This window comes from Balaenoptera musculus, chromosome 8, assembly GCF_009873245.2.
Source record: "Balaenoptera musculus isolate JJ_BM4_2016_0621 chromosome 8, mBalMus1.pri.v3, whole genome shotgun sequence".
Taxonomy (NCBI): Eukaryota; Metazoa; Chordata; class Mammalia; order Artiodactyla; family Balaenopteridae; genus Balaenoptera; species Balaenoptera musculus.
Genome location: NC_045792.1, coordinates 30833038 through 30860038, shown reverse-complemented (window position 1 = coordinate 30860038; position 27001 = coordinate 30833038). Strand labels below are relative to the sequence as shown.

General features: G+C 37.1%; 1 protein-coding gene across 1 annotated transcript; it reads left to right on the top strand.

The window, feature by feature from the left end:
* Positions 1–295: 295 nt before the first annotated feature.
* On the top strand, positions 296–27001 carry CFAP300 (cilia and flagella associated protein 300). The gene is made up of 7 exons (XM_036859317.1): positions 296–408; positions 618–699; positions 10997–11072; positions 16359–16525; positions 19707–19879; positions 25343–25409; positions 26311–27001. The coding sequence occupies exons 1-7, from the start codon at positions 299–301 to the stop codon at positions 26437–26439; spliced, it is 804 nt and encodes a 267-aa protein (XP_036715212.1). The 5' UTR covers positions 296–298; the 3' UTR covers positions 26440–27001.

Genomic DNA, 27001 nt, shown 5'->3' with positions numbered 1-27001 from the left:
TCTCCGCCCCCGACCCCTAGTTTCCAGCACCGCTAAGACGGCGTGAAACAGCGAGAGTGACGGTACACGCGGGAGGAGCTGCGGTGGCGGCTCCCCGAAACCCCAAAGGGGATTCTTCCTCCGCCAGCTGCCGCCGGGCAGGGAGGCGGATCTTCTTGGCCTAGGTAGACCCGTGACCCCGCCCCACTCTGGCCCCACCCCCGCAGCGTCTGGCCCACCCAACGGCCGCCGCGTTGCTATGGAAACGGCCCCCGCGTTGCTATGGAAACGGCCCTCGCTCTGCGCAGCCAAGACAGAGATGGCGGCTGGGGAGCTGGGGCATTCGGGCGGCTACTACTTCAGATTCCTGCCTCAGAAAACCTTCCAGTCTCTGAGCACCCCGGAGATCACCAGCCGGCTCCGCCAGTGGTGAGAGGCCGAGGGGCAGGAAGAGAAGAGTCTTTCGGTCTTCGCGGCTGTGGAGACGCGGGTCGGGCGGCGAGGCGGCCCCTTCCTGAGTGAAACCGGGAGGCAGCAGTAACAGGGGCGAGGGGCGGACTCCGTGGGTGGGACGGGCTGAATGTGCTCCCCCAGAGGATGCTACCCCAAGTTGACTGTCTTTCTCTTCTCTGCCCCAGGTCCATGCTGGGTAGAATCAAGGCGCAGGCGTTCGGGTTTGACCAGACGTTTCAGGTTTATCGGAAGGATGATTTCGTTATGGTTGGTATGGGGGTTGGAGAGTTCCTTGGACCACTGCTGGTTTTACATTTTTTCCCACTTCGGCATAAATTCTTGTGAAGACGCCATTACTTAGTGACATCGTTTTCTTGGAGTTTGAGAATAATAAAAAGGTTCAAATGATCAGTTTTAAGAGGAACTTTTACATTTCATATCACCATAAATTAGCTCATCTTCAGTATCCTGCCATATAGAACTTTTCCATTTTGAAAAGTCAGTCTCTCGCTAGAAAATTGGTCTCTCTTTTAGTAGGTACACCTCATTTTTAAATATTATCCAGCTTTATCACCAGCTTTATTTACTAGGGTTAGCTTCAAATTACTTTTGGTTGTTTCTCGAAATCAAGTCTACCCTGTGAGTACAGGCTCTGTTAGCAGTTCCAGTGAAGAATTCAAGAAAAAGTCTTAAGCAGTGGCAGAGTTATTGGAATAAGTCTTTAGCTGGTAGAGGTAGCTGCTTTGAAAAGGGAAAAACTCATTTGAAGGTGCAAATTCTGGTGTGTTTGTTAAATTTCATTCACCTTATTTAAAATCCTGAAGTTTTTTAATCCTCAATTAAATGGAATATAGTGTTATGGTTTGTGATATTATCTTTGCCATTCATGCCCTTCAGGCATTGACTGTAGCATAGTTGGCATAGTTTATTTACTCATTCACAAACACTTCCCGAGAGATACCATGTACTAGGAATTCTGTCAAGTGGTGGGGTTGCTAGAAGGAACAAGACAGAAGGGAGTCTGGCTTTCAAGGATCTTACAGACCCATGGCAAGACTGCCAGCAAATAGAAAAATCAGATCATCTCATACAGAATGATAGTGCAGTGAAGAAAATATTAGCCTAATTAACAAACCAAAATATTTACTGTGAGGGAAATTAGTTTCCCAGGGCTGCTGTAGCAAAGTACCACAAACTGCGTGGCTTAAAACAACAGAAATGTATTGTCTTACAGTTTTGGAGTTTAGAAGTCCAAAATCAGGGTGTCAGCAGGGTTATGCTCTCTCTGAAATCTATAGGGGCAAATCCTTCCTTACCTCTTCCTAGCTTCTCGTGGTTGCCAGCAGTCCTTGGCACTGCTTGGCTTGCAGCTGCAGAACTTGAATCTCTACCTCTGTCAAAGTCACGTAGCTCTCTCTCATCATGTGTCCATCATGTGTCCATGTGTTCTTCTCTTCTTCTAACAACACCAGTCATATCGAATTAAGGGCCCACCCTACTCCAGTATAACCTCATTTTAACTAATTATATCTGCAACAACCCTGTTTCCAACTAAGGTCACTTTCTGAGGTTCCAAGAAGGACATGAATTTTGGGCAGAGGGTTGAGGGTGGAATACTCTTCAACCCTGAACAGAGGGTAAATTGGTTAAATGTCTATTTCCCTTTACCTAAGTTAGTGTTATAATGTTAATATAATATGCCACTGATGATGGCATTAATGACATTTCTTAAATATTCATGGTTAAATTTGTATAGTTTTTAATATTTTTCATTTATGCCAGTACTGGCTCTCAAATTAATATTTTTTTAAAAGGGGATGATCAGGATTTTAATTTGCTGAATTTTAGAGTGCTGTAAAATTTTTAATATAAGTCATTTACTCAATAAATATTTGTTGGATACTTACTGTATCCCTGCTGGGAGGTATTAAAAAGATGAAGAGACCTGATCCCAGCTTGTAAGTGATGTGTACAGTTTTGGAAGCTAGAAATGTAAAGAATTCTCTACAAGACAAAATAATTGCTATACTGGAGGATATATAAGGTACCCTAGGCACAAGGGAAAAAAAAGATCACTCAATTGGAGGGTCATTGGTATCAGAAAAATTTCATAGAGAAGGGTGTAGAATTAATTTGGGTTGTTCAATAGACACAGAGTTCTTCAACAAAAACAAAATTCATCCATAAAGCACAACAAACTTCCATAATAGCAGGCAATTTTTTTCAAACTAATTTTCAATATCTTCATGTTTATTTATCCTAATTTTTTCCTGTGAGGTAGACAGTATTATTCCCATATTTCAATTTAAAGAACTGTATTCATACAATCATTATTTTTACTCATGTAACTAATTTGGAGGAAATAAAGCACTGTGGCTAAGAGCATGGCCCAGAAGGAGATTTACCTTGAAGCTAATGAATCTTTAGGGCCCCTCACTAGCTAAAGCTCCTCACTTAGAGAATCCCCTTCCAAGGAACTCTGAGATACTCCAGCAGTATGTTCACATGTTTTTGGAGTTTTTCAAAAGTAGATGTTTTGTATTCTTAGAGTCCCTAAAATCATTTATGCTTAGAGCCCTACACAACCTGGATCCCCCGCTCATTTGGCCTCAAGTTAGCTGTCTCTGTTCAAATTCCAACTCTTGCCACTTACTGGCTCTATGACATTGGGCAAGTTACTTAACCTTCTTCAGCCTCTGTTTACTTTTCTGCAAAATGGTCACAGTGCTTGTCTTTTTCAAAATGAAAATAATGCTGAATATCTGATAGGATTAATATGAAGATTAAATGAATTATATAAAATATTTAGCAAAATGCTTGTCTCATAATAAGTGCTGTTATTGTTATTAACATTTGTATACTACTTTACAAAGTGTTTTCCCAAAGCAGTAGTGACTCCTGTGTGGCAGATTTAGCTTTCAGCACTTTTTATCCATCTATCACTAATATTTACAACAATCTGGTAAATTTGATGTTTTGACCCCCGTTTTACAGCTGAGGAAACTGAAGCTCAGAATGGTTAAATTTGTGCAAGTTTGCCCAGCAAATGGCAAAACCCAGGCCTTTGACTCCAACTTCCATGTCATTTCTACTACAAAAACTATAACTGAACAAAGGGTACTGCTTAAACTAGGATTCCAGATTATGAATTTTCCCTTTCAATTTAAAAACAAATTATGTTCCAAAAGTGTATTTGTGAGGTAGTAAGTGGATGGAAGGAAGGAAGGAAATATTCATCCAACAAATATTTCTTTAGTTCCTAAGTCTGTACAGATGAACAATACACAGTTAAAGAGAAGGAAACAGACCAAAAATTGCATTGCAGAATGAGAGGTGATATAAAACATAACATGCACAAGGTACTGTAGTGGCACAAAAGAGAAAGTGGTCATTTTTGACTGAGGTGGTTAAAGGAGGGTTTCCAAAAGACGGGGCACTTGAGCTAGGGCCTGAAAGATGAGTAGGAGTTTGTCAGGTAGACAAAGTGGGATTATTTTAGACAGATAGGTGGGACGATATTGTATAAGACTTTATGTGCCATGCAAAGGAGTTTAGACTTTATCTAGCTGCTGAGGAGTTGCTGAAAGGTTTTCAGCAAGACAGTAAAATTTAAAGTACTGAGATCACCTGGCAGAAGTATGGAAGGTAGATTGTTAGGACTGAGTCTGGAAGCAGTGAGAACAAATTGGAAACTGTTATCCTCCAGACAGTATATGGTGATACCCTGAATTAAGACAGGGGCACCGGGATGGCCTGGAGAGACGTTTATGAGAAACGTAGTACTCAAGGACTGGTAAGATAATTGAGAGTTAGGCAAAGGGCAACATGTAGGATGACCAAGTTTTTGATTTGGTTGATTAGAGTGGCAGATTTAAATACACAGAAAGTGGAAAAGAATATATAGTGAAAATGAGTTCAGTTTCAGGCATGCTAAATTTGAGGTGCATACAAATGGCAATATCGTAGATAGTTCAATATATTATCTCACTTTGAGTCTCAAGAGAGAGCTCTGGGCTTAGTATATAGTGTTGGCATCCTCATCATGGACTAGGGATAATGACAGGAATCTTCCATATGTCCTGCAAGGGAGCTCCTTAATTTACAGAGTTTTCTGAAGTTCCGCACAACTCATTATATCTCATGACCAGACTCTGCTTACATCTCAGGACCACATACGACAGAGACTGCTAGGAACTGCAAACGTTTAGCTGAGCACATTGCTGTCCCAAATAAAATTGGGATTCCTTAAGGAAGAAGGAGAGATTTGATATTGGATCAGAAATCAGCAGTCTGCCAGATAGATGATAAAGTCAAACATCTACTTATATTTCATATGTGTGACATATAATAAACATACATTTAAACTGTGTTATATAAAATATTAATTTAGAAATATGTTTCTACTCTCACATTTTATGAAACAAGTTTATGCAAATCTTCACATGCATTTGACATCAGTATCTTTGTTATCACTGGAACTAGTTTGTGAATCAAATATTTTTCCAAAGGATATCAGCTTTCCTAAAGCTATCTGAGATTCAGAGAATCCCTTCTAATGTCTCACTGGAAATTCTATAACCCAAAATACAATTTGTACACATTAGGGCAGGGTTTTTTGTTTTCTTTTAAAAAATTCATTCTTCAGGTACATAATTGTGATTTCAATAGAACAACTGTTGCTTTGAGGAGCCCTTATGAAGACTTATTTGCATTGGCTCCAGGCCAATTCACTGCAGGCCACTTAACCTACTTCCTTTCATTATGACATTTAAAATGTAATTGTAAGTGGATACCCCCCAGGGATGATTACTAAATCTGAATTAAATTCCCCCTTTTGCCGATTCTTCAGAAGACCTCTAAAAAGCATTCAAAACGAGTATTAATTGGGGTTAATTCCAGCATATGTGTATCTTTTCAAGATGTGTATTATATGAATTAAAATAATTGCACAAACACTATTTGACTTTTTAAAGTTATAAGGCAACTTCCCTTTTTTCTGAAGAATAATTTTGGGGAAGACTTTTGTAATTGGGCATATATACCTGTAAATTGTTTACCTTTAACCTCCACCATTAGAATGTAAACAACATGAGAACAGAGACTTTGTCTTGCTTGGCATAATGTAAACATTCACAAATACTTGTTGAATGTACTAATTTTCACCCACATACCTGGTCCGCTCCACATTTGCCTCTCATTAAACGACATTCATTCTGCCTTATTATTCATGCAAAAATTCTAAGAGTCATCTTTGATTCCTCCTTCTCCCTTTGTCCCTTTCTTCTAAATATTCATTGAATCTATCCACTTCTCTCCCTCCCACTTGCTATCATTTTGACATGATAGCATTCTCATGTGAACATCAGACCTTTCTGGATTACAGTAGCACCATCCCTCCTATTCAGTCTCTTTACAGCCCCTCAATTCATCTCCACACTGCAGCAGGAATGAGCTTTTAAAAATATGACTCTAATCACATCTTTCCTCTGTTTACATCTCTTCAGGGTCTTCCAACTGCCCTTAAGCTCAAAATACTGATCAATCTAGATCAATATTAGATTAAGATAAAAATTTTTGACTTGACCTACAAGGTCCTATTTAACTCCCCAACCTCATCAGACCATCGGCCCATCAACTCTGGTCACACTGAACCTCATTACTTTTCTTCAATGGGAAGTCCCCTCCGTTCTCACCTTGCAGACTTGACATTGTCTCCATCTTGAAAAATAGTCTTTCCAGTGTCATGCTGGAACCAGCTCAGGACAGCCTAACTGCTAAATTTTCAGGAAGCTTTGCTCGTTGTTAAGCTTTTGGCAACTTGAAATCCACCCTGGAAATCAGCAAATGCTACAAATCAGGGCTTTTGGCAGGGAGGAAGTGGTATCTATTGTTAAGAATTTACCAGTATACCTTTTGCCCAGCTGACTCCTACTCACCTTTTAGATCTAAATCTAAATGTTCTTTCTGCATTAACCTTTCTTCCCAAAACCATTAGAGTAGATCTGCCTATTACGTACTTGCATTATAGCACCCTGCATTTCTTCATAACACTCATGGCGTGTTACTTAATATCTTCCCTTTTAGTCTGTAAACTCTATGAGAGCAGGGACTGCGTCCATTTTATTTTTGGAATTGTGATGTCGAGTGTACTTTCAGTTGAGTGATGGCAGCAGGAGCCAGATACAGAAGAATAACTGGTAGACAAAAAAGTGAAACAAGATAGACTCCTCTTTCAGGAAGCTATTTAGGAAAAGAGAGTGATAGCTTAAAGGGAGTGTCAGAATAAGATAAATATTTACTGCAACAATCTAAACAAAGAACAAAGAGTCAACAATCTTTCTGTATCAAATCCAACCCTCTCAACCCCTCTCTTCCCACAAGCCTACACAACCACCACTTCTTAGGTGACTTGTTAATGTTTGGTATATATTCTTCCATACTTTTGTTTATGTTCATATAAATAGAGGTTTTATTTTGTTTTGTTTTTTCGAACATATTACTTTTAAACTACTCTTTTTACTCAAAATACTTATGGCTTTCCTTCAAATTCAATACGGTAAATGTTTATTGAATAACTGCTAAATGCCAGGCCCTGGGGATATAGCAGTGAATAAGAAAAAAAGCATATGGAGCTTACATTCTATTCTAATACTTTCTTTTCAATAACTGCATACCATCTAGTATAGATATACTGTGTTCAACCTCTTTTATTATTATTCAGCCATTTTATTCAATCATTCTACTGATGGGCAGTGAAGTTTCCAGGTTTTGACACCACAAACAATACTATTAAAAACATTCCTTGCACATAAATCTTAACTATTGGTGATTTCATTTTTATATGACACATACCTAAAAGTGGAATTTCTTGGCTCATAAGCTATACATGTTTTTAAAGTTCAAGATAGTATCCAATACTTCCCCAAAGGTGGTAAAAATTCACATTCCACCAGCAGTATGTAAGAGTGCGTATTTTCTGGTACTCTGACCAAAAGTCTTTTTATTTTTTTTTATCTTTCTGGCCGTACTGTGCAGCATGTGGGATCTTAGTTCCCCAACCAGGGATCAAACCCGTGTCCCCTGCAGTGGAAGCACGGAGTCTTAACCACTGGACCACCAGGGAAGTCTGTTACTAGTCTTTTAAAATCTTGCCAATATAATGAGAAAAATGATATCTTCTGGATTTTATTTTCATTTCTCTCACTGCTCTTGAAGTTGAGCATCTTTTCATAAGTTTATTGGCTATTTGTAATTTTTACATGACTTTTTGTATCCTTTGGCTATGTTTAAATCAGGCTGTCAGTTTTTCTTATAAGTATTGGGTTTTTTTTTTTTTTATAGGTTTTTTTTTTTTAAGACAATCAGATGGGTTTTTTTATTTATTTATTTATTTTATTTATGTATTTATTTATGGCTGTGTTGGGTCTTCGTTTCTGTTCGAGGGCTTTCTCTAGTTGTGGCAAGTGGGGGCCACTCTTCATCGCGGTGCGCGGGCCTCTCACTATCGCGGCCTCTGTTGTTGCGGAGCACAGGCTCCAGACGCGCAGGCTCAGTAATTGTGGCTCAGGGGCCCAGTTGCTCCATGGCATGTGGGATCTTCCCAGACCAGGGCTCGAACCCATGTCCCCTGCATTGGCAGGCAGATTCTCAACCACTGCACCACCAGGGAAGCCCAAGTATTGGGCTTTTTATAAGCCATTGATATCATCCTCCCCCACCTTTTTTTTTTTTAATTAATTTATTTATTTTTGGCTGCGTTGGGTCTTCGTTGCTGCGTGGGCTTTCTCTAGTTGTGGCAAGTGGGGGCTGCTCTTTGTTGTGGTGCGCGGGCTTCTCATTGCGGTGGTTTCTCTTGTTGCAGAGCATGGGCTCTAGGCACGCGGGCTTCAGTAGTTGTGGCACGTAGGCTCAGTAGTTGTGGCTCGCAGGCTCTAGAGCGCAGGCTCAGTAGTTGCGGCGTACGGGCTGAGTTGCTTCACGGCATGTGGGATCTTCCCGGACCAGGGATCGAACCCGTGTCCCCTGCATTGGCAGGCGGATTCTTAACCACTGCACCACCAGGGAAGCCCCCTCCCTCACCTTTTAAATCATATTTGTTGCAAATATTTCCTCCCAGTCTATTGTTTTTTTTTTTCTTTACTGCTCATCATGGACATCATTATGTTTTCTGACTGCCCAACACTTCTTGAACATACATGTGATTTGGAGTGATTTCCACCTTTCATATTTTAGGAAGTCCAAAGTGGAATCCAAAACACTTGCCTGTTTTTAGATATAATTGACATTATATTGTATTAGTTTCAGGTGTACAGCATAATGATTTGATATTAGTATGTACTGCGAAGTGATCACCACAGTAAGTCTAGTTATCATCTGTCACCATACAGAGTTACAAAATTTCTTGTGATGAGAACTTTTAAATTTTATTCTCTTAGCAACTTTCAAATATGCAGTGTAGTATTATTAATTATAGTCACTGTGCTGTCCATTACATACCTATAACTTATTTATTTTTTAACTGGAAGTTTGTACCTCTTCAACCCCTTCACCCGTTTCATTCACCTCCCAGCCCTTTTCTCTGGCAACAACCAGTGTGCTTTCTGTATCTATTTGTTTGGTTTGGTTTGTTCTGTTTTTTTAGATTCCACATATTAAGTGAAACGATAGAATATTTGTCTTTCTCTGTCTGACATTTCATTTAACATAATACCCTCAAGGTCCACCTATGTTGTTACAAATAGCAAGATTTCATTCTTTTTTATGACTGAGTAGTATTCCAGTGTGTGTGTGTGTGTGTGTGTGTGTGTGTGTGTGTGTGTGTGTACAACACAACTTCTTTATCCATTCATTCATCTATGGACATTTAGGTCATTTAGGTTGTTTCCATATCTTGGCTATTGTAAATAATGCTGCAATGAAATAGGGATGCATATAGCTTTTTTGATGTGGACCATTTTTAAAGTCTTTATTGAACTTGTTACTGTATTGCTTCTGTTTTATGTTTTGGTTTTTTGGCCCCGAGGCATGTGGTATCTTAGTTCCCTGACCAGGGATGGAACCCACACCCCCTGCATTGGAAGGTGAAGTCTTAACCACTAGACCGCCAGGGCAGTCCCTATAGCTTTTTGAATTAGAGTTTTTGTATTCTTTGGATAAATATTCAGAAGTGGAGTTGCTGGATAATATGGTAACTCTATTTTTTTTATTTTTTGAGGAACCTCCATACTGTTTTCCATAGTAGCTGCACAAATTCACGTTCCCACCAACAGTGCACGAGGGTTCCCTTTTCTTCACATCCTTGCCAACACTTGTTATTTCTTGTCTTTTTGTTGATAGCTATTCTAACAAGTGTGAAGTGATACCTCATTGTGGTTTTGATTTGCATTTCCCTGATGATTAGTGTTGAGCATCTTTTCATGTGCCTGCTCACCATCTGTTTGTCTTCTTTGGAAAAATGTCCACTCAGATTCTCTGCCCATTTTTTAAACAGATTTTTAGGGGTTTTGTTGTTGTTGTTATTGAGCTGTATGAGTTCCTTATGTACTTTGGATATTAACCCCTTATCAGATATATGCTTTGCAAATATTTTCCCTGTTCAGTAGGTTGCCTTTTCATTTTGTTGATGGTTTCCTTCACTGTGTAATACTTGCCTCTTTTGCACTCAGAGCACAAACCTGGGATCTAGGGCTACCAACCAGATTTATCAGTGCAAAACCAGTTTTTGAAAAGTGAGCAACTTAAGGAAAGAGGTACACACAGAATCCTGAATTTTTATGGCAAAGGTGGTGGCAAAGGCATCCAGCTTTCAGTTAGGGCAATCCTGGCACAGCAGTAGCCTTGGTAAGGAAAGGATCATGGTATCTCTTTTTAGTGCTTGATGGGGCTATAGCAAGGATGACTGTTTCCTCATCAGGGCAGTTCTACATATGATTTTGTGTTATTCTGAGGGCCCAGCACTTAGCCTGATTCTCTACATCTCCTGATAATTATGTAGACTACCTAAGATACTTTTAATACGTTTCTCTTCAGATCTTTTCAGCCAGAGTCAACTGCTGGTGCCTGGAAATAAAACTCTTGGCTACTTTTCTTTCTTTCGCCATACAGAAAGTTTTCATTTTTTAAGAAGTGAAATTTATCACTTTTCTATGTGCCCCTTGGATAGAATTAAATTGACAATTACATTTAGATTTAGATTTAGTTGGGGAGAGTGGAAGCAGTGATTACTTACATCAGTTAATTGGGAGAACAAGGTTGAAAGAAAACAAAATTTTCAAACATTATATAACCTCTTACTTTTCACTGTAAATCATTACTTTCTATTTATTAAATTAGTCCCAAAGGTATCTACTTGGACATAACAGTATTGTTCATACTGTTCCAACTTGAAGGTAACAGAACTTCATTTCTTTATGAAACATTTATTGCTTAAGACATTTTAGCAATTTAAAATTATCCTTCCCCAATTTAAATTAAATGAGATTTTACTATAGTTATTTAAGAAGTTAATTCTTATTACTGTTTATAATAATATATCTAACTTGTTCCCCTCAAATTTGTATTTTAGGCTTTTTTTAAAGATCCAAATGTTATTCCCAATTTGAAGTTACTTTCAGATTCTTCTGGACAGTGGATTACCTTAGGTAAACAAAATTTATTTTCATCTCTTCAGATTACTATTTTACTATTATAACAAAATTTTACCTCAGGAATTTTCATTATTAAAATATAAATTGTGAATAATGACTCATTTGCTTGACAACATCAAAGTCAAATATTATCAACTGTGCCAGGCCTGCCCTGCATCTTTCTCCTGGTAGTCCACTGCTGCTATCCTGGCTTAACACCTAAGAGCAATTTTTCACTCTTTACATTTGTTTGGAAAGTATTTATTGTGCACCTTTCATGGACTCTGACAGACGCAGGTAACATAAAGGTGAGTAAGAGAAAACGTGTACTCAAGGAACTCACTGATATATTTTAAAATATGTGCAATAATGTATCACAGGTGCTAACATAGCAATGGGAGCAAAAGGAGGGGAGTGGTCAATTCTACCCAGTGGGAAAGGGTCAGGTAAGATTCCACGGATGTGCGGATGTGTGGGCAAAATCTCAGTTGGGTCAGGGGAATGGATTTCTGGCAGCCACCATGGAACAGTCTTTAAAAATAATGTATTAAATCACAGAGGAGAGAGAGTCTTAAATTCTCAAAAGGAGAACTTCATATAGATAATGTTTTCATAGTACGTTGAAACACAGCTAGAAATCTTTAAAGAAAATTGCCCAAACATTTAAACACTTAATAACACTCAAATCTCTTAAATAACTCTCAGGTCAAGAAAGAAATTAGAGAGTTAACAGAAGACTATTTTGAAAACAGAAACGTGAACACTGTATTTGAAAATTTAGGTTGAGCCCTCTTAACAATAGAATAAATTATCATTCCAATTAGAAGGAGAATCTGGTTGGTAACGTGAATATGTGCTCCAGAAAATGTAAGTTGATTTTAAATTAGATGGGGTTGTTTTGGTAAATTCTTACAACATATTTTCATGGAACTCTAGTGGCCTTACACAAAAATAACTTTTCATAAAGTATTAGTCAAGCACAAGTTTACAAACAGTTCATGATGTTGGACTTAGTAGGTCAAATTTTATTGCTTTTGGCTAAAGACCACCGCAAAATTTATAGAACAAAAAGTTAGTACAGTGTGATCTTCAGACTACTTACAAAGTTAAGCTGAGTATCTAAGAAAATATATTTACCATTTCCAAATCTTCAAAAGGAAATTATCAGAGTCACGTATCATGGTGTTTACAAACCATGTTTACGGTAACTTCAGTAAACTCATTTACAAAAGATAACGTTCATTGAAATAGGCATTCTACCTTCCCCCGTTTTGGTACGTACTTCACAAAACAGCACTGACTTTTTTCTAATTTTTGTAAAAGGCATTGCAAAAAGAAAGGTTCTAAAATTCCACATGTACTTGACAGAATCAATTAGAAGTACTTTGAAAAATAGAAGAAGAGATAGCACTCCATTTCAGAAACAGAAGTTTCTAGTGGATTGCTTGTACTCTTCCATTAATTTGTTTTTATCTCCTCCTATTTGCTTTTCTTCTTCTTTTTCTCATATATCGGCCATCTTCTCTCTAATTTTACTCTGAGGGCCTTTATAAGCATAAGAAATAGCTTTTGTTTAATGAGAGAAGAGACATTTTTCAAGCAAGTGAACCAGGTTTAAAGAGAGTGATGATGGAATCTCCTTCACTACTGGCTACACTGCCTACGTTGCCAATTGTTGGTGCTGATTTATCCTCTCAGCCAACTGCCACGGCCCCCTTCTTTTAGACATACTTTGCCCTTCTTTGGCTGACGTGTAATGGGTGCTTCCTATGTGCTCAGCTAAGGGCATTATGCACATTTACCTCCTTTAATTCTCAAAACAACTCTCAGAGAGGTATTACTGTATATCCCTATTTCAGAAATGAGGGGTCAGAGGCATGAGCTAAGTAACTTGTGCAGTTCTACATAGCTGGCCAGGTGGAGTTGAGATTCAAATCCAGGCTCTAGAACTGATCTTGCCTCTGTCACTTCCACATTAATGGGGTTTCCAGAAAAGCACCAACTTGGACACTAAATAAAAAGGAGCTATCCAGTGTATTGTAATGCTAGTATTGAGGGGGGAAAAAACAATACATGCTTAACTTTCTGTGTGATCTTAGTGATGCATGTAAAACTTATAAATGCTGGAGACATAATTTAACCAAATTTCTACATAACAGAGAGTGTGTGCTATGCACTGGATTGTGTCCCCTCCCAAATTCTTATATTGAAGCCTTAACTCCTGATGTGACAGCATTTAGAGGTGAGGTCTTCGGGAGATTTTAGGTTTAGATAAGGTCTTGAGAGGCCCTCATGATGGGATTAGTGTTCTTATAAGAGTCTGTCACATGTGGACACAGCTAGAAGACAGCCGTTTGCAAGCCAGGAAGAGAGTCCTCACCAGGAACTAAATCAGCTGACATCTTGATTTTAGACTTCCCACCCTATAGAACTGTGGAAAAATAAATGTCTGTTGTTTAACTACCCAGTCTACAGTATTTTGTGATAGCAGCCCAAGCAGACTAATACAGATTTTGGTACCAAGTGGAGTGCTTCTGTAAAAATACCTAAAAATGTGGAAGTAGCATTGAAATTGTGTAATGGTTATAGTCTGTAAGAGTCTTGAGGTGCATGCTAGAATATGGATGTTAAGGTTGATTCTGGTGAGGTCTCAGACAGAAATGAGGAACATGGCATTAGAAACTGGAAGGAAGGCAGTCCTTGTTATAAAATGGCAGAGAACTTGGCTGAACTGTGTTCTAGTGTTTTTGTGGAAAATAGAACTTGTAAGTGATAAAATTAATATTTGCTGAGGAGATTTCTAAGCAAAGTATTGATGGAGTGGCTTGTTTCCTCCTGAATGGTTATAGTAAAATATGGAAGGAGAGAGATGAATTGAAGAAGGAATTGTTAAGCGAAACGGAACCAGAACTTGAAGATTTGGAAAATTCTCAGCATATCCATATTGCAGAAAATGAGAAAGCTTGTTCTGAAGAGCACACTAAGTGTGTCCTTGAGCAACCATTTGATAAAGAGATCATGGGTGCAACTCATGGGCTTAATCAGCCATTTCAGCAGAAGCCAGAAATAGAGATGGGATTGTACCAGCAAAGACACTGCCAGCTTGAACTAAAGGGGACAGAAAAAAATGAGACGAAATGAAGGCTTTTTAGATCCTACAGGGCCAGACCATGGAGCCACTCAGCTGTAAGCATGTGCTATTCTTCAAGAAAAGAGAAGAAGGACTGAGAAGGCAATTCAGAGATCGTCAGGGTCACCCCCTCAGTTTCAACAACACACTTCCTTGGAGGAAGAACCGCCCCAGTAGGTATGGAAAGCAGAACATTGAACCAAAGAGGATTATTCTTGAGGCTTAAAGTCGAATGGAATTTGCCTTGCCAAGTTCTAGGCTTGCTTGGGACCATCACTCCTTTCTTCTTTCCTATTTCTCCCTTTTGGAATGTAAATGTCTATCCTATGCCTATCTCACCACTGTATTTTGGAAGCATGTAACTTGTCTTGTTTTGCAGGTTCTTAGCTGGAGAGGAATTTTGCCTCAGGATGAATTGTACCTCAAGTCTCACCCATATCTGATTTAGATGATATTTAGATAAGACTTTGGACTTTAGACTTTAGGGTTGATGCTGGAATGAGTTAAGACTTTTGGGGCTGTTGGGATAGAATCAATGTATTTTTCATGTGAGAAGGACATGAATTTGGGGGGCCAGGGGCAGAAGGCTATGGACTGGATTGTGTCCCTTCAAAATTCATATGTTGAGGTCCTCCTGACCCCACCCATGACCTCATCTAACCCTAATTACTTCCCCAAAGACTCCATCTCAAAATACAATCACTTTGGGGGTTAGGGCTTTAACATATGAATTTTGGAGGGACACAATTCAGTCCATAGCAAGTTCTGTTTCTATGTTTCAGATTAAGTGGTTTAAATTCAATTACCTTCTCTCACCATCCACACCCTCCTGCCACTCCCCAAATCAGACATAGGGTAGATTTATTAAAATGGCATGTTGCCCAATGTCAGTCCCTCACCCTATGACCACCAACCCATCTTTGAAAATTGTCTGGCTTTATACTGCTCTTGTTCTTTGGTCTTCCAATATTACTCAGACCTACTCTGTCGTTTTCTACGGTCTTCTTTTTACTTTAATCCCCCGAAGGATTTTGCTTCTAGAACAAAAGGAGCTTTTCTTAGCAGCATATCTTTTGAAATAACTGAGGCATGCACAGTTCTTGGCTCCAGGCATTCTTCTTGCCTCCACACTAGCCCAGCTTAGGATCAGAATGAGAGCAACAGGTCCTAGCAAGACTCTGGGTGGGCAGCCAGAGGGAGGAAGTGCAAATAATCACCATTATTCTTCTCAAGCTCAAATTGCTTCTCAGGTCAGAGATCCAGCAAATATATTGGGGAGAGGACACACCATATCTAAGTCTGCAATCGTCCTAGAACTTTGAACAAGGAGAGCTCCACCCCTTTATATCTGAATGAGTGCGTGTGCGTATGTAGGTGCATAAAAGAGAGAAACCGATTGAGTGACTCACTGAGGCAATAATAAAAGTATTCACCTTAATCTTTATGTCTTTTTGCAATTTAATAGAACCTCTAGTAACAGAAAATCCATTCCTGAAAGACACATTCAGGAAATAAATGGGGGGGGGGGGTGTTGGTGTGGAAATGGGAAGAACTAGAGCTACAAGAGAAAAATAGACAGAACACCATGATTTCAAATTTCTCTAACACTTGTAATAACTTGATTAGGGCCTGGTTTGAAATTTACCTTGATTTGGAAAACCATTTTTTTGTAATAAACACTGTAAGTGAGATCACAAGGGAGAAATTTTTAAATGGAGAGAAACATTTTCAAAATACCCTCAGTGACTTTAGAAATATCCTTACTTAAGTTAATTAAAATTTTTGTAATATGAATTATAAAGCATTAAGCATAATACAAATCCAAAATCATATGAAGCAATTTCTGTGTTTTATAGGCAATTCTGATATATACATTAAAACTGATCTAAGAACCTCCTACTACACAATAAATATTTCATTTTCAAGTATTTTCTAATTTACATATCCTTCATCTAGGCCTGAAATGGTGAAATTTTGTTATAAACTTTTAATAATTAATAAAAATAAACAACCTGCAAAATAAGAATTTAATAAAATCCCTAAACTAATGTGTCTTTTAAATATATCAAAACATATGTTGTATTTGGTTACTTCTTAGAATCTCTGCAGAGTGATATTTGTTTTGGAAATAATTGAGAGTACTAAATTAATTTTTATATCTTTTTATTCAGGAACTGAAGTGAAAAAAATTGAAGCTATAAACGTTCCTTGCACACAGCTTTCAATGTCATTTTTTAATCCATTATATGATGAAGATATTGTACGAGAGAATGGACATATTGTTAAATGTTTAGATTCTTTTTGTGATCCCTTCCTTATTTCTGATGAATTACGAAAAGTAAGTACAGAATTTTAAATTTCCACAATAGAATTTCATTTCAGGAAATGCTTAATGTCAAAAACTTTTGCCTGCCTAAAACCCGTAAAATACCTCTTATCAATGAATAATGATCAGTAATAATCATTATCCGGGTAGGTTTCTTCTTGGATGGCACTTTTCTTATAAGCTTGATTATGTGTGTATTTCATTAGTTCTCAGTGGGCTTCTACTGACATCTAATGGGTAGAGGCCAGGGGTGGTGCTAAACATCATGCAATGCACAGGACAGTCCCTACAACAAAGTTATCTGGCCCAAAATGTCAGTAGTGCTGAGGTCAAGAAACTCTGGCCTATTTAATTGATGATTATTTTTCTTCAATATTTTCTCTTAACATATCAAATGAATATTTAAAAACATCCCTGGAGGGAAATAATCTTTTAATCTCATTGCTGAGATCAAAAAGGCATTTGATTAACTAAGTTAATTTTTGTTTTAATGAGAGGCATACTGAACTTGGCATCAGAAGACATGGATTATTTTCCTAATTCCTGATTTATTATTTACAAGATAATAATAACCTTAGGCAAGTCATTCAATATCTTGAGCCTCAAGATCTTACCTGTACAATATGGAAATTAAAATGCCCGTTCTACCTTCTTCCTAAAATTGTTGAGAAAGCATTTTATGAAATGCTGTTAAAATGAAATATCATCATCATTATTATTTTAATTGATGAGAAAGAGTATTTACAAAGCGGTCAAAAATTAGGGCTATCAAATAGACGTAGGTTCAAATCTAGGCTCTGTCACTTTAATAACTGTCATCCTTAACCTCTCTAAGCTTCAGTTTCTTCATATATGAGATAGGAATAATGTAAGAATTATGTGACATAATGCATTTAAAGTGCTTTACACAATGCTCAGCACTTAGTAAGATTTCAATAATATTAACTACTGCTAATTACTATTATTATTATTATACATTAAGAGAGAAGGAAGATGTACAAGTCTAATGTATTACAAATGCAGATAGAAATGAAATAGGGAGACTACTGATATATCGTTCTGGACACAGGAATCTTGTCCGTAGGAGACGAGGGACCATCCAGCCAGTCCACACATTGATCTTCGCTAGAACAATACCTAAAAGGACTCACTCCTACACCATCACTTCTACAGAGAGAGCCTCAGCAATGACTTTTTAAAAGGAGGATTTGTGGGACTTCCCTGGCTGTCCAGTGGTTGAGACTCCGTGCTTCCAATGCAGGGGGCACGGCTTCGATTCCTGGCTGGGGAACTAGGATGCAGCGCGGCCAAAAAATAAAAAATAAAAGGAGGGTTTGCTCTTCAACAGAATACCCTGCAAAACTGCCTCCTGCTTATTTATCGCCATGAGTAGCACCTCTATTCAGGAAGTGCTGGGGCTCGGTGTTTTTTGCCGATTGCCTGTATGTTTTGCTCTTGTGTTCTTTGCCACTCTGTGACAACGGAGCGGGCTTTAACTTGGTTGCTTTCTGGCTGAAAAAAATCTAAATAACTTTTAGCTTTAGCCTGAACTAGAAAGGGCCCTCCCATTGTGTAGCAACACAGATTCTGTTGGCACACTGTGTAATTAAATTCTGATAATAGCCTCCTTCCTGACCACGGCTCAGAAGTTGGACTCATTAACCATTCATTGCATATCTCCTCTCGGAGGGCTACACAACTAGACAGATCTGTATGTGAATAGAGAGGGAGATCAGACATAAAATGTTATTGTTTTAACATTCACTCCAAAAATGTTTTTAATTATAATTTTTTAATTGCACAGCCTAATCAATTCAATATATGAGTCCTTGTGTAAGGAAAGTGTAAACTATTCATCCCTAAGGGCTTTTGTCACGCTTGTATTAAGCCAAATCTTTAGGTGGCTGCAAACTTGAGTTTTAATATTACATTATTTCCTTGTAGAGAGAGAGGGAGGGAGGGAGAGGAGATGTACAGGTGTTATATGTGGCACACAGAGAGCAGTAAACTGGGGACCACTTCCTCTTACCTTTTACTACATACAACTTCAGCTTTCATCAAGTCATTATAAGTAAACTACATATAGACTACACCAGAGAGTTTATTGTTTTTTAATGCCTCTTATATAATGACCTTGTAATGATTTTCATTTGAGATTGAGGTAAATAAAATGTTAAGTTTAATCAATTTTCCTAATAAAAAGTGTACTTCTTACTGCTAGACAGTGATTGTTATATGACTCATATATCCTTCCTTTACCTATGTGGTAGCATTAAGTGTTATGCACAATTTTTATAGCTCTTCTCCATGTAGAGTTCCTTATGTGTTTTTATTTTCTCTTCCCACTTTATATCTTGGTTACATTCTTTTGTCTTTTATTATTTTTATCTTACTGTATCCATATTTTATTATTAGCTATTTCACATTCTTTTTCAAGTAAATGGGCTATAAGCAATTCAATAAAAGGAATATATTTTGTAGTATACATTCATCACCTGTTCATGTCCACTACAGTCAACAAATTAAGCGATTGTCTGTAATGCCCAATGGTGTAAGGAAATCCCCCACATCAGACCTAGTCAAACTATTTTCTGAAACAGGTAGCAAGGTCTCAAGAGAGCAAGCATCCATGTAGCTTGGTGACGTGTAAGGTGATATTATTAGAGGAGAACAGAAGAAGAGATGATTATGAGGCTCCAGCTACCGGAATAGTTCAAAATGGTGTAACTGTGGGCATAAGGAAAATAGTAATCCAAACACTATGAGAGAGCTTAGAAAATGAACATTTGTGTTTAGCCTCTTGGTGGAAGCAAAGACTATGGACCTTATGGGATGGAGAAGTTTCTCCATTTATTTATACTCCCATTGTTTCCGAATGAGATTCACAGTGACTCAAGTCTAAAATTTCAGTAGCGCTAAAACGATTACTAAAGATATAAACTAGAACAAAGAAAGCAGAAGAAGAGAAGGCTTAGGTTTAGATTTATTCCTTTCACTGTCTGTACCTGGTAAAATGATAGAATGGAGGGACAATAAGCACAGATCTTGCAGATCATTTTCTCCATTGCTTCAGGATTGGTTCTTAAAATAGGCCTAAAATTACTTTTAAACATATAAACTGAACCTTTTGAAAACATAAAAATTAGAACCTCAAATTATGTTACATTGAGATGAATTTTATCATCTTACATAGGTTTTACTAGTGGAAGACTCAGAAAAATATGAAGTATTCAGCCAACCAGATAGAGAAGAGTTCCTGTTTTGTCTTTTCAAACATCTTTGCCTTGGTGGAGCCCTTTGTCAATATGAAGATGTGCTTAATCCATATCTGGAAACAGCAAAGCTTGTCTATAAGGATCTAGTGAGGTAATGTTGCTCGATTACAATCTGTGAATCTCTGGTTAATAGAGCAAATTATTTGTTTAACGCTGGTAGGATTACCCAGCAACTATTTGTGGGTCTATTAACAACCAAAGTGAGTAAAAATAGCACCACCCTGACCCCCTCCTCAGAGCCTCCTTATTCTCTTCCAGGCTACAAAATTTCTCGATTTCCCTGACCCTATTTTAGGCCTCAGTCCTCTCAGCTGCCTCTTGTCCTTGTTTTCTCATCCAGACCTGTCACCCACTCCATCCCTTACTAGCAGCTGCCTTCTTCCAGGTCTCCCTTTTGTCCCTAGGCCTTCTTTTAAATCTCAAGGGGACACGAGCTCCCTCAGGGTGTTTGAACTTGCTTGACTAATACTAATAAATATAATAGTAAAAAAAATTATTACCTTTGTTCTAAAGAGGTAGAAGAATTTTCACCTAAGTGTTAATCTTTATCGTTTCAAAATTAATCCTAAACTTGTTTTAGGTGTTCCACTAGGGCTTTTTTTTTTTTTCTTTTTGAAGACCAAGTGAGGATAAAGACTTTACAGATCTTTTATTTATGCTTTTATTTTAACTGGAGTGAACATTCTTTAGTTGGGTTTTTCAGTGATGAAGATATTGGATCATCTTTATAGGCAAATGGGATAGGAACAAGTAAAAGCAAAGATTCCCAGAGTTTGGTTACACAATTTTACTTTTTTTAAAAAAATTATTTATTTATTTTATTCTTGGCTGCATTGAGTCTTCGTTGCTGCGTGCGGGCTTTCTCTAGTTGTGGTGAGTGGGGGCTACTCTTCGTTGCAGTGCACGGGCTTCTCATTGCGGTGTCTTCTCTTGCTGCGGAGCATGGGCTCCAGGCGCGTGGGCTTCAGTAGTTGCGGCACGCAGGCTCAGTAGTTGTGGCTCACGGGCTCTAGAGCGCAGGCTCAGTAGTTGTGGCCCACGGGCTTAGTTGCTCCATGGCATGTGGGATCTTCCTAGACCAGGGCTTGAACCTGTGTCCCCTGCATTGGCAGGCGGATTCTTAACCGCTGTGCCATCAGGGAAGCCCCACAATTTTACTTTAATAGGAAAACAACAGAATTAGATTCTCATCAAACTCTTGATTGTTAACTTTACTTATCCTCAACACCTCAATTCTCATATCCATTACATGTGTCATACAGCTATACAACAAACTGCATGATTCCATTATTCTACTGAGTTTATTTTTGATATAGTTTTAAAAACAGAAAAATATTTCTATAATCTGTCTCTGATTTTTATGAAAAAGTTATTGTGTCAATACATAAAGATTGTTGGAAGAGAAATTATAGAAACAGAATTTCAGAAATAACATGCACATACCTACATCAAACATATTCTGTTCTTATCATTTGCAGCTCATGAAAACTTACAAGACTGCTTCTAGCACTCCCGCTAGATACTCCTCGATGTACCCTAAACACACACACACACACACATACACACAAACACACACACCACAGCCACCACAGTGTGTTGTGCCTCATCAGCCACATGAACCTGTGGAATTCCTCACTACCATGTGCTGTGGAGGAAGAGATTCTATTAGAGATATTTGAAATAGAAATAACTTTAGAACCAAAGCATTGAAGAAACTGCTATTTTTTCCAACATTCCCTTCCCTGAATTCTCACTTGTGATACTCTTCTATACTTTTTGGGTGCTAAGAAAAAGTATGACTCAAAGAGTAATGACCACTCATAAAATGAGTATCCAAAATTCATGACATCTTACAGAAAGGATAAGAATTGTGTCCGTGGAATCACTTAATCAGGCAACCAGCAAGTGTTAATATTAGGCACTGAACTCGACCAAGCGCTAAAGAGTGCAAGAGGAGGCATCAGGCAGTCTCTGACCTTAAGGGAATTACAAGTTAACATAGTAAATAATAGTAAAGTAATTGTTTAAAATCTTTTATAAGTAAATGTTTTTTATATAATCAAATATTCAGTTATTTATAGGCAAATGTTTACAGCTCTTTATACTGTAATAAAAACCCCAGAAGTTCAAAAGAAGAAATTGTCAGTGTGGGTGTGAGCAGTCAGGGACGTCTTGATGGAGTCAAGTCCACAAGGGCCAGCAAAGAGGAGGGCAGTCTGTTCCCAATTCAGGGGTGATGCATCACAAGTCTGTCATTCTAGGGGAGACTGGGAAGGAGACCAGCCCAGTTACAGCATTACTTTTCTCTGAGACCCATTAAATATTTCTCTCGATGATCCAAGTTAAGCATGTTTATGAATTTCTTTGCTGAATGAGGGGAGGATATGAAATTGTCTTCCCAAAGCAACTTCAGTAGAAAATTATGATTATAATAAATATTTGCTTGAGATGGCTTAGGTGCCAACACAAAGCAACCGAATGCGTTAAATGACCTCAAAATCCCTTAGGAGCTATGTTGGTTTGCTTATCATATGCACTACATGGGGCTTTTCTAATATTAGTCGTGCTGATTTGGGTCAGATGCTGTGTCAGTTGGTTAAGGTAAAGATACAGGTTGGTTCAACATAGCATTTATCAAGGGATGTATAAGTAGAGGAAGCACAAGTGGAACTTGAAGTATCATCAGTAATTTCTCAGAATTCTGAGCCATGTATCTAATCAAGTCATTTGTACAACCTACCTTAACCAAGACAGATGTTTTTTCCTGTTCCTTTACTTGAGTTTTGGGTGTTTTTACATGCTTTAGAAAAATGTTTGCTACCTTTCTAATTATACGTGCAGTAGCTACCTTACATTATCTAACCTGCACTTGCAGATAAACATTGTCCCTGATTCATTCTAGCAAAGAAGTCCATCCCTTATGTTTGTAGATATTGAGGGCACATTACAGAGCCTGATTTTAAGGGTCTCTGACTAAAACAAAAAGGTAAAAACATTCTAAAGATATTTTCTCCCTCATCCATTATTACAAGTCCTATAAAAGACATCTTTTAAATGTTTTGGAAAATGCCTTATTTTCAAGGATTATGGTCCCTTTAAGTCACATAGGCAATACTTTAGAACCATTTTCTTGGAGAGCAAATGATCAATTGTTTCATTGCATTTCAAAAATAATTCTATAGTTACTAATGGTGCCTGTGTCTTTCCTACTTTAGACATTAAACACATGCTCTTGTCAAAGTTTTAGGAGACGTTCTCCAAAATACATATCTGCCCCAGATTTTATGATTTGAACTGAGAGGCTTAGATTATGACCTTCAGATGCTAATTAAGCGGTGGGATCCTTGTGTCTTAAAATGAGCAGAGTTAGCTAGAATGGTCTGCACACCATAACGTTTAGAGTCAATATGGGACTGATCCTCAGAAATTAGCACAGATGATATTGATAAGAAACCAATTATTACACTATTTCTAAACCATTAATACAATCATACTTTTTAAAAGCACTACATGGAAATTATGTTCCAGCATCCTTAAAAACTATGGTTACCTGGAGAGTGAATTAGTGACTGCCAAAAATCTGATATAATGCAATTATTAGTAGAACACCCTAGGGCACAAATGAATATCACTTTACATTTCCTTTTCTTTTTTTCTTATGAGATATAGGACAGGTGATCATATACTTTGCTTGACCTATAAAAAATTAGACGAATTGTCTTAGAGATATTTTAAAGTAACAGTAATACAGGATCAGCGGTAATAAAATGGAATAATATGATTTATTTCCATTAGGAACCAACTCCTAATAATGTACAAATGTAGTTTCTTTTTAAAAATAATACACCTATGGTATGTGTTTGTATGTGTTAAGTGATTATTATGTGAAGTATCAAATACTAAATTTCCTCTAAGTTTATTTGATAAGCACAAACTTTTATAGGGGCTCATTTTTTTAAAACTGAGGAGTAATTTACATACAGTAAACTGAATAAATCGTAGTATACATAAGTTCAGTGAATTTTTATATATGTTTACACCCATATAACCACCTCCAGATCAGTATTTAAAATTAGATATAACCATAGATATGTTCTGTATTTTGATCTGGGTGGTCATATAGGTGTATGCAAACGTTTTATATGTAGTGGTGATAGTCTTCTCTCAGATAAGCATGAAATTTTAAATGTAGTCTCCAACCTTCAAGCAGTGTATCTTACGCATTAGAGAAATAAAAGAAAATGACCTCAACTTATGTTATAGAAATATATGGAAATCAATTTAATTGCATGATTCCTGGGTTTAAATCTGAATGAAATGTTTTAAAGATGAAAACTGCCTAAGAATCTTGAACCCTGAACCCTGAAATGGCTTGCATCTGGTCATCTCTAACAGGTGCACAAGCTCAAACACACATGCATGCACACCCTCCCACAGAGTTCCCCCTTCTTCCTCCTCTCTCTTTCTCCCCATTTCTTTACATATGTAGTGAAGGGAAAGAAGTACTTTCACCTGATAAAGTGAAAAAGAGGGATATCTTCCTTTAAATTTAACCTACTCATGTAACACATGGACAATACCTTTGATGTATATGAATTTAGAGTAGGTATAAGATAAACAGGTGAGGTGTAGGGAAAGAAAACTGGACTCTATATCACCTAAATTCTATTCCCAGAAATACCACTTTTAGTTGGAATGTCTGAAATGTATCATTTAACTGCTCTACTTCTATTGTCTGTAAAATTGGCAAAATCATGCCTACCTCACTGAGTTGTGTGATCTTTACATGAGGTAAAGTATATAAAAGTATTTTGCAAATTGTAAAGCATTATAAATATGTGTACATATTTATATATGAATTAATATATAAATATATATCTGTAGCTTATTTCCTCAATCCTCAGTTTGCTGCCTCACTATATATTGCCACAGATTATCTTTTGTGGGGAGAGTAACTGAAAGAGAGCTATGAGAGAAAGTGATTTTAATAGAATATAATTTAGTAATAAATAATTTAATAAATAGTTTTCATATACATTACTCCACCTAATTCTCATATAATCCTAAAGGGAACCATATCATACCCAGTCTGCATATGAGAAAGTTGGGGTTCAGAAAGGTTAATCTTGCCTAAAGTGAAATAACAAATCAGTGTCAGAACTGTCATTTATGTTCAGCCTGTTTAGTTCTTTAAGTTTAGTATGTTTTTATCGACCCCTTACGGCTGTTTACACTTCAGTCTGACTTTAACGAATTCTTGTTTTTCCAGTAATTGTCTCTGGCCTAGGAGTCTTTTCATCATCTGAGTCTCAAACTGACCTCAAACCCTCTAACTGTAAAATTCAATTTTCTGCAATTTCAATTCAGTTAACGTTGCCCCATCCTTTGATGAAACCACAGATGCCATTCTTTTCAAACTACTTAATTGGATATTCTATATTTCCATGTTATATATGGATAAGAACACCTGAATACTAAAAGGGATCAGCATCTTAAATGTATTATGCCAGTGCTTGTTATATTTTAAAATGTTCCCTTTTCCTCCCTATTTTAGTGTTCGAAAGAATCCTCAAACCAAGAAAATACAAATTACCTCTTCTGTCTTTAAAGTTACAGCATATGTAAGTGTTGAGGGGAAATGTGCAACCAACCAATCTAATTATTTGTTATTAAGAGGATTGTAATAGCTGGAGATAGCAACTAGGACGATGTTATGCCTCAGAGAGGCATAGCTAACAGAACATATACCTGTATATACAGAACATAGTTAACATAAACTAAATAGTTTTCTGTTAAAATTAAAAGTTGATAAGGTATGCTTTTATTTGGAGAACAGTATGAACTTTTTTCCCTGGCTTCTTTTCTGTTATCCATGTCTAATAATAGTTCTTTCTTATTTTAGAGCTAAATCTGTGGCTCAGATGAGGTAGAACACCGTTCTTTAGACTGTCAAACGATAATTTTTGGGCAAATAAGTAAGAGTGACATAAATGTCTTTACATCACAGAATCTGATACTTGAATTTTAGTATCACACAAAAGATTGTTAATACACATGAAGCAGTTTCTAAGTATCTGTATTCAATCATTTAACAATTATTTTTTTGAATATCTACTGTGTATCAGCTACTGTGCTGGACTAGAGCCCAGTGATAAACAAACGAAACATAGTCCCAGCCCGCATAGTATGTATAGACCATGTTCTGAAAAAAGCAAAGATAGAGGAAAAATGCAAAATAAATTTTTGCAATATTAGGACTTTTTTCAAAGATAGAATTTACTTTGGACTATAAATTCCTTAAGGTCAAGAATTATGCATGTTTGCATAGTACATGTGTATTGTTAGCTTAGTAAGTAGACTGTGCTGCCCACAAATATTTTAAAATAGTAGTTAACTGCCAACTTATTGTCAAAGATTTGATATGTTTCATGACATTTTACCACAAAATATATAATAGCTAAATATGTTGATTATTATTTAAATGTAGTTGTATACTAAATAATTCAGGTTTATCTTTTTCAGGATTCTGTTGGTATGTGCTACCCTTCAACAAAGAGTCACGAACAAACATTTTCTTACTTTATTGTGGATCCGATCATTCGTCATGTTCATGTTTTATACCACTGTTATGGCGTGGGGGAAATGTCATAATGTTTTTTCAGATTATCTATATTTAGATAATTTGTTATTACCAATTTTTTATTTACCAGTTTTTAATTTTAGTACTGATTTATGGATAAACATTTACTTTGCAAGTTAATTCAAGTAAAATGTAAAGAACCTGCTTAGAGCAAAAGAAAACAAATACCAAGATGCCTTTCTTTAAATTTATCTGGAATACTAACACTGGAACCAAATTTCATTCCTAGCATAATCTACACCAATACAGTTACGGAATTTTTACAGAAGGTTACAAAGAACTAAAAATCTAGTTCATATTTGTTGCGTTAAGATTCGAGTGAGTCCTCAATTTTCCATTTATTTTATTTTAGAACCAAATTAATTCTGGATTGAAATTGTGACAGAAAACTAAACATCTCTAACCACTGATCATTAATATGAATAGTTAGCTTTTAAAATTCGAGTTTCATTTAATTACGTTTCTTCACTGCATAAAGATTTACATCTCTGGAGCTGTGGAAAACATGACAATTCCTTTAATTCATTTGTCCCACTTAAAATCCTCAATAAAAAAATAATGTTCTGAACATAA

Excerpts from the sequence above, each read along its gene's own strand:
- CFAP300 (XM_036859317.1), top strand. The coding sequence starts at position 299 with ATGGCGGCTGGGGAGCTGGGGCATTCGGGCGGCTACTACTTCAGATTC. Across the intron at positions 700-10,996 it reads GGAAGGATGATTTCGTTATG|GCTTTTTTTAAAGATCCAAA; the intron begins GTTGGTATGGGG and ends TTTGTATTTTAG. Across the intron at positions 16,526-19,706 it reads TTTCTGATGAATTACGAAAA|GTTTTACTAGTGGAAGACTC; the intron begins GTAAGTACAGAA and ends CATCTTACATAG.